This window comes from Phalacrocorax carbo, chromosome 8 (assembly GCF_963921805.1).
Source record: "Phalacrocorax carbo chromosome 8, bPhaCar2.1, whole genome shotgun sequence".
NCBI classification, from domain to species: Eukaryota; Metazoa; Chordata; class Aves; order Suliformes; family Phalacrocoracidae; genus Phalacrocorax; species Phalacrocorax carbo.
In genome coordinates, this window is record NC_087520.1 from 32,502,902 (window position 1) to 32,511,920 (window position 9,019).

The window sequence follows — 9,019 nt, forward strand, 5'->3', positions numbered from 1 at the left end:
GTAGAATTTTTATTTCTTTAACTTTGTCTTTTACTTTTTCTTAAAAAACTAAGATATGAATGATTTAAGTGTTATTTTCACTAGTGATTTTCAGCTGTTTCTTCTGTGCCTTTGACAGGTACCTTTTGGTCCTCTTGCTTTCATGCCAGGAAAACTTGTCCACACCAATGAGGTTACTGTTCTGCTTGGGGACAACTGGTTTTCAAAATGCTCAGCAAAGCAGGCTGTCGCGCTGGTTGAGCACAGAAAAAAACGTATGTATGCTTCTGAACATAATAGTCAAAACTATGTATCTTTGTATTCATATATAAAATCAGTAGCACCCACATTGTTTGTTTTTTTTCCTGAGCTAGCTTACAAAAGTCTCATTCAGATGTAATATCAATGTAGCACCTTATTTTCCATCTTTACTTGGTATTTTATTGGCTATGTCTAATTTTTTTAAAACATCTAGCCAGAACTTTATTTTTTTAATGATACATCAGCTTAAGTTACCAAAATTTAGGTTTTGGTGTTAGATGTTAAAATACAAGGTCAGTCAAGATTTGTTCATTTGTTTATTATACAGAGAAGTAAAAAAAATCCAAAACAAACTAAAACACCCCTATCACTTTTCTTTAATGTAAGAAATGCTGTATTCTTTTCCAGAAAGTGAACATCATGTACTTTTGGTCTTAGTCACCTTATTCCCTATTTTCTGTTCATTTGTCTCTTCTCTTGCATCTTTGCTGACTTGTCGTCTGTTTTGGTTTTTTGTTTTCCCTTTGTCCGTATAATTTTCCAGCTTTCTTCTCCCTCTACATGTACTTTACTCCTGCTTGTTGCTTTTTTTCCTTGCTTGTCGCAAAGCTGCATGTCTGCCTCCTGCCCTCGATGTTCCTATCCATTGGTGCGGAGAGATCCACTGGATTTCCCTGGATCAAGTGCCATTGGTGACCACCAAATTTGTCTTACATAGCAGTAGATCACAGAGGCAGATAGGCAATTCCTGGTTTTGTTTCCAGCTCTTTCTGGCTGGCAGTGGGATCTTGGCTTTGAAGAGCCAGGACCACCAGAAAGTGGTGTGTATGGTGCACTTTGGAACCTCTTTGTGTTGGAAAGAATGAGAACCTAAAATATTTGATGTAAATGTCAAGGAAAGAAAACCACAATAAAATGGAAAATAAATTGGTACCTATTAGTCTTTGCTGTTTGCTTCAGATAGGCATTTGAGTAATTTTTTTTTGTATTGGGTTTAGCTATAATCTAATTCCTGAATGAGTGCTCACTGCAGCTTTACCCTGTGTATGTTACAACAAGCACAACCATTGACATTGGATTTTTGTTTGTAAGTTCAGCTATCCATGTTGCTGCCTGCAGTAGAATACCTCAGAGGTCCCCCCTCTGAGAACAGTTTTTTTTTCAATTCTGTGCAAGCAATAGTTATGTAAGATAAGATTTTTTTAAAATACAAATTCATTTGCTGTGTTACTTTAAAATATTCCTTTATGAAGAAAATTACCAAATGTATGTAGTTTCTATTTCACCTATTACCTTTCTTAATCTGGTTCTTCTGACACAACTTTGCAATTTTGTTTCTTACGGAACTTGAATCTACATTATTTATTGTGACTCTTGTGAGACCTCAGGTTCATAGCTTTTTCCTTGATCATCTGGTATGTTTTTCAGTGCTGCAGAATATTCTTGACACCGTTACATTCAGTGAAATAATTTGACCTTTGCATAGCTGATGTTTGAACATTAAGTAGTCTGCTGGGAGACACACAATAAATGCTGGATTTTTTCCTTTATGATCTTTTAAATTTCATTTAAAATCTGAACTCAGAAATACTCATTTATTTTAAAGCAAAATAGTCATTGATGCCTGGATATAAACCCTCCTTTCAGCTGATAGTTCACTTCAGCTGTGTGATGGCTGCCAGTGGGAGGCTCCAAAACACTGATATTAACTAAAAACTTTTTTTTTAAAGGACTATTTTCAGTTTTGGATTATAAAAACCATATTGGTACATATGATTCTGAAAAAAAAATTTCTTCTATAGATATACTTTTCTTCTTTAAAAAAAATACAACTGAGAAACTCTTTCAACCATTTTCACACTAAATGAGGGCAACTTAGAGGAGAATATTGGAGATTTTGTTTGTTTATTCTAATTAGAAAAATTATGTATGTGAAGACCTGTAGGCCGTTGCTGTATAATATGAATTGGCTGGTTGTGGCACAAATGTGAGAGACTGATGTTTCACAAGTATTAGTTGTCTTTGTGTATTGCACTGTAGTTATTTTCATAGCTAGGACTTCTGATTTCCCTGGCATTTTGTGAGCATACGGGCTTCATATTTTACTGGGTGATGTATATTGGGCATTATTGTTACATTGACACAATGTGATTTGATTTTTAGTACATAATCTTTTTGGTTTGAATGTGAATTTTGTGAGTAGGTCACACACACTAGTAAAGAGGGCATGCTTACTGCAGGGGATTACATTGCAAGCAGTCCCAAATGTCCTGCGTGCCAGTCAGAAGGTCCTAACACAGCAAAGCTTTTTCTAAATGTGTGCTTAAAGGCTTTGATATATAGGAACTGGGGTCTGAACATAACAAAGAAAGGCTCATGCTGCAATTGCTTCCCAAACAGAAAGCTGGCAGTATTTGCTGATGGTTTGTTTCTTTACTGACCTACATATTTTTATCCAATATTACTCTATTTACTTTAGATGGGTATTTTTTCATAATGAGGTGGTCAACTCTGTTCAGATAAATGAAATGAACTTATTTAATATAGCACTAATAATTCAGTGCTTTAACAGAAATTAAGAGTTATAAAGAAATAAATACAAGACATGTTTTTGTTGCTTACCGTATCTCATGTTCCACTCTCCTGAGTGGTGAGGAGTGGGAGAGCATCTGTTGAGGGTTTAAGTTTTCTAGTGGGGACTGGCTCTTCGGTAGAAAAGGGTAAGAGATTTCTGTAACTTGCTCATTTCTGAGTGTTGTTTCTTGCTGGTTCTGGGGAGTTTTCTTTATTGCCTTTGACTAGTTTTGCATCGGTCTGCCCATTGAAGACCTGTGGTCACAGGGGTGTCCCTGTTTGTCTTTGAGGACACCACTTCCTAACAGTTAATTTGATGAAGGTTCACAGTAAATTTTCTTTAGGGCTTGATTCCTTCTGTGTATGTTGGATGCATACAAGAATAGACAATATGAATTTGCATGCTTAAGCAGTAATAGTTCCAGATAAATCAAACAATATCAGTGGCTATAATGCCTTGGAAGTTAGGGGTAGCAGTAAGAGTGTACTATATATAAAAGCTTTAAATATTACTTAGTACTAATTACATAACCCTTTTTGTCTTAGTAGTTTTGTTAAATTTGCTTTTTAAAGGGGAACAAATGAAAAAAATGTTTGCTTCTGCAGGGTAGAGAAATACCCTGCCACAGCAGATTAATTTCTTGGTTAAAATCTATTTAATTGAAAGGAATAATTGAAGGGTGACTGTACCGAATATTAAAAGTAAAAGCACTTTAACTGACATCGCTGTAGAAAGCCCTGTTTTGGGAATACGTTCTTGTTTGCTTAGTTTTTGATTTAGATGCAAACTATTCAGTGTTGTGATTGGTTGAAATGTATTTGGTGAAATTTGGGACAGTCACTCATGTCAAATGTTACTTTTTCATAAAAGATTGATCATGTCTTCTTGAATAATATTTGAGTTGCAGTAGATCGTTCATTTGCTATTCATTTTTGTGACATCCTAGATGTTTAGTTAGTTCCAAAACTGTTTAAAAAAAATTTTAGTGAAGTTTATGGAATTGCCAGGTATATTTTTAAATGTTTTAAATTTGTTACAGTTTTTTAAACCAGGTAGTACAGATAATGGGAAACACTTTACACACATTTGTGCATAAAAATGTAAAGAAAAGGTGAAGTAGATTAAAGGATATGTGCACCAAATTCCATCATAATAAAAGAAATTAGCTTTTTAAGTATGTCACAGTTTAGCACAACAATAATGCAATTGTTTTTTTCTCTTACAATTATCTTGCTTAAGGTACTTCATAATATTTCTGTACTCCTCAAGGCAAGACTGTATTGTCTCAGAATTCAAAGAGGGAATAAAGATTCTTTTTGTGAATATGGGATTATATCTTTTACGTGTTTGTGATGATATAAATTACATTTTTTCTCTATATCGGTAATCGCATTAATTCTTTAAGATGTGAAATTTTTCATTACAATAGTCCCTGTGGTAGTTACTATAGAAGGAAATTAAATAGATTTTTCTTGTAAATATTTGTGGATTAATTCAGTATGCTAGGTATTCCAAGTGTCTAAACACTTTAAAAGGTGGGAAATTAAAACATGCATGTAGAACTAGGAACGGTTTTATTGTTAAAAATTTATCAGATTAAAAAAATCCCACTTAAAGGAGAATTGTTGAACTACTTAGCAATTGTCTTCAATATATGTAAGAATACTCTTGCAGTGTCATGCTGCAAATGAATTAATGAAACAAAAATACTGATTACATTAGCATACAGTATTGTGATAGTACCCTATTGTAAATTGCAGTATGTAACCATTAATACAAATATTTGTGTCAATCAATAATATTGACCGATAGCTTAGTATACAGTGTTTAAAAGATACCATTGTTTTAATAAATAAGATGATTCAGGCGGATGAGGACCAGTTTGAATTTGTTCCTTATCAGCATTTCCAGAAAAAAAGGATATTGTCTCCAAAATATACGATAGGAAGGCTTTTCATTTCCCATTTGTGAATGAGTGAGGCCTTTAGAGGTTTTAATGTTTCCTCTAAGGGTGAAAATAGCTTCCTTTATATTCTAAAGAATGTAACACAAACTTGCCTACTCACTTTTTGGAGGGAAAAAATAAAAATGCAGACGTTACAAAGAAGTCTAGCTGTTGCTTTTCTTTAATAAAAAAAAATCTGCCGTTTTTGTGCATGCTGGAGAATTTTCTTTCACTACGTTTTTGAACATTTTTTTTTTACCATTTTTTCTGATTACCACTTTTTAGTTTGATAACCTCCATCAGTTCCTTCCTTACCCTTGTTAAGTTAGGAGCTGATTCGGTGGAGTGTTAAGTGCTCTAAATTTGCTCTGCAGTTCCCAGGAGGTGTCGTGTTTCTCACAGGACCACAGTCTAGGTATTTTAACCAGAACACAGTAGAAGAAAGTATGGAGAATAGACTCCTTTCTGTAAGTTAAATACTGTGATTCAAAGAAGCCCCTACCTTTTTATAATTCTTACTGGGCAACAGAGGAGTTGTCTGAATGCCACCCTCTTTCATTTAGGAGGAATTTAAATGTATTCATATAATTCTAGGAATTACATAGGTGTGTGAACCTAAATGAGAAATGTGTTGTATTTACTTAGCATTCCTAAAGCCAAATTATCTATACAAATTTTTAAAGAAGAAAAGCCAGATTACTTTGGTTTTGATACCAAGGGAACATGGAAAACGGAATGAAGCTTGTCTTTAAAAGACACAAAGCTACTGCACTAAGGGTTGCATTGCATTTTAAAGAACTAATGCAATTGCTGTTATAAAGAATGAATTTATTTATGTTGTTGCAAGCACAAAGAGAGCTTAAATCCAGATACACAAAAAGCAATTGGGATTCTCTTTTGAACCTTAAAACAAGTGGCTCTCGAGAAAAACAAAGAAAAGAACAGAAAAATAGGGAAGGGTGTTTTGAAAAGCTCTTAGTAGATGCTGCTTATCTTACTTATTTCAAGTAACCTGTGATAGTTTGTTGGACAATTATTGGCAAAAATAGTGTTGCAGATTAAATATTTATTTAAATACGGTTAAAAATCCTCAGATGATTGATTTACTTATGCAGACTCTTAAAAGCAAAAAAATAAGTTACGCACTTAAAATAGCATGTCATAACTCAACCCCATTACTAGTACTTGTACTGGAGTGCTGTGCTTTTGCAAGGAAGTACCTTCCAGCTCCAAAGAATTCATAGTGGAGTATGTGTGTTAGATTGCATGATATTTTACCTCCAGCCTCAGTAATATTAACATGCTCCACTATCAGCCTGCATGATAGGTATTTTGTTTGAACAGAGTTCAATCATAATTGTACTAGAAACTGCTATTCTGTGGTTCCCCCTTGTAACTTCCCTTCTGCAGCTGAAATGGGCTGGTGGCAGCCCAGCATTTCCATGGTGGAGACTGAGAACTACTGAGGTATTGCCTTCAGGTGCATGTACTTGGTTCTCACCCTGGAGGAACTGAGCTGCTCTCAGTAATTGAGGTAGGTAGTTGTCCCCTGGCTTGTATAAACACTCTGTGTATATATAACCATCTTAAGACTGGTTACCTTCTACTTGAGAAACTCTCTTAGATGATGAAGAGATCTTAACTCAGTTATCAGTTGCATACAGAATTCTTTATTATACCTAATCTGAAATTTCTGTAGAGTCACCTATCCTCAAAGGAGATTATTTCCTAATTTTCAAGTCTCTTTCTTCTATGTCCACAAGACTTCCCCCAAAGACTGACTGAACCTAGCAAGGTAGACCAGGCTTCAGCTTCATCTCAGTTTGTCCTGTTTCACAAAGTCTGACTTTTCAAAATAGATCAACCTGTTCTCACTATTCTTGCCTGTTCTTACTATTTAAATCCCAGTGTAACACACAGTTTCCAGAAGTAACTAAAATAATGTCTATGATTCCCCAAATCCTTATAGACAACACTCCAAGGACATTAATGTCAAACTCAGATAATTAAAATTTGTATCCAGCCAAGCTAATTAACCCATTAAAGCCAAAATGCATAGATGAGAATTTGTGTCAGTTTGACATTAGTACATTGTCATGTCTTGTAAAATCTGGCTTCGGTGGACTTCATTTCAAAAATATGAAATGTGTTCCCCAATTATTTTCTTCCTCTACCAGTGTATATGTAGCAAGCAGAGGGCTGCTGCTTAAAAAGGGCTAATCATGGTGTAAAGAAATCCAGTCAAGTCCTTTCAGACTAATAAGGGAGCTGGGAAAGAATGATCTAAATGTAAAGAAATCTCACTGCCTGTAAACATTCAAAGGCTGCTGCACAGAAGAAATCTACATATCCTGATTTTCTGATTCAAATACCTTTTCCTTTTGGTGGTGTTGTAAAACAGTCTTGGAGACTCTGGCTTGTCTGTGGCGCTGAACTATCTTTCCAAGCGGTTTAGCTGAGATGTAAATGGGAACTACTTGGGTTCACCTGAAAGCCATGTCAGACTTTTCTCAGATTATTGGATGTGACAAAGTTGGACAACAACCTCTGGTTCAATCCGTCTTAAAAGGCTCTAAGAAGCTTAAACCACAGGGTAGTAAGAGGAGGAGACTATGGAGCCTCTCTTACTCTACTGATATTTTTCTGGGGGTCTTAATAAATAAAAAAATCCCAGTGGTTTGTAAAGTGAATTGTTTCTCACTAGATAAGGTACATTTTAAAGTTCAGTGAATGATGTTGGAGGCTTTTAGGATGTGCAGTGGCAAGTTTAAAGTATGAAACCCTGAGCTTTTCCTGCAGTTATGTTCATGAGCCCTTTTCCAGGAGACCCTTTCTTCTCTCGGGGGCCTGGCCATGAGAAGGTCTCTCCTTTGGCTGACCGGGAGCCTCAGCTTTCTGCTGGCAGGGGATGCATGAGCCAACCCAGTGGGCTGACCAGGGATGTGGGGATAGTGTGTCACAGTAGTCCCAACTGTCCACTGATGGGCTGTGCAGCCCAGGGAAAATCACTTAAACTGTCTTGGTTCTTCATCTGTAAAATAGTAGAGAGTTAGACTTACTTCCCTCACAGGGTGATGGGCAGATTAGTTAATGCTTGTACAGCATTTTAAAGTAAAATGTAGTGTGTAATTGCTCAGTGTCCTTACCTAATGGAGCAAACCAACGCTTTCCAGTCTGGAAAGCAACATTTCAAGCTGGTGCTCCAGAAGCAGCGTACCTGGATGGCTGTTGAACAATATTTAGATATGCAAGCAGTGACTGACACTCGTGTTGTTTAAGAAACAGCTGAGCATCACATTTACTATGAACGTAAAATAAAAATTGGTCTCAAGCTAGACATTTATGTATATTGAGGCTACCTTCAAAAGCTGAAAGCACAGATGGGAGAGTTTTGTACAAAAACTATCACCACCTCTCTTTGATTTGGACTTTGCAAGGTGTGTTATACACCAAAAAAGCTGTGGATGATGTTGATAGGAATTAACTGAAGAATTAAAGATGTGTGCAAGAGGTGATCGCTGCTGTGTCTAACAGAGGACGAGGTGGTTCTCAAAGGAGTTGTGTAAGGGGAGCAGGACCTTGATTGCATGTGGAAGGAGCAGTATCCTCTGAAAGGTGTGTGTTGGTACCACTCAAGACATCAAATACTTTCTGGAAATAGTATTTCATCAGCAGGAAATGAAAATGCAGAACATTTTTCAGGGGAGAATCTTAAGCTATTTCATAGAAATAGCTTAACTAATGGAGATGGGTGCACATTTGATGCACAGGTTGTTGTTTGGTTTAAAGGCTAATGCTTTTGAAATAGCCCAGAAGTCTGAGCTGTGTCGTCATGCTTCTATTTGGAAAGGATGGATGTTTGCTTGAGTAGCCTTTTCCAAAATACATAATGTTCTTTCTAAACTATTTACTGCAAGTAATATATTTTTAAGGAATTGTATTTGATACACTTTAAAATATCAACAGGGAAAAAAGCATACAATACCAAATCTGTTAAAATTAGGCTGAGAGTAATCTCACACGCTTGGCGGTCGATGTGTTTTGCCTTGACTGTTTCATGTATAATTCCCTCTTCTGCACGTGCAGAGGGGGAGAAGGGGTCTGAACCTGCTTGTAGAAGTCTGAGTCACTAAGTAGATTTTATTTTGCAAGTACAACTACAAACTAATTTTGTCTACTTATGTGCATTTCGTAATAATTTTCTTATTACTAATATATTTTCCCACAACCTTATCTGACAGACCTATCACTATAATTGC

General features: G+C 35.9%; 1 protein-coding gene across 2 annotated transcripts in view; it reads left to right on the forward strand.

The window, feature by feature from the left end:
• Positions 1 to 9,019, forward strand: part of URI1 (URI1 prefoldin like chaperone) — a 42,607-nt gene that overhangs the window by 18,709 nt on the left and 14,879 nt on the right. For both annotated transcript variants that reach the window (XM_064459497.1, XM_064459499.1), the window contains one exon: positions 119 to 254. In XM_064459497.1, coding sequence (XP_064315567.1) covers positions 119 to 254 — 136 coding nt within the window. The remainder of the gene's footprint in view (positions 1 to 118; positions 255 to 9,019) is intronic.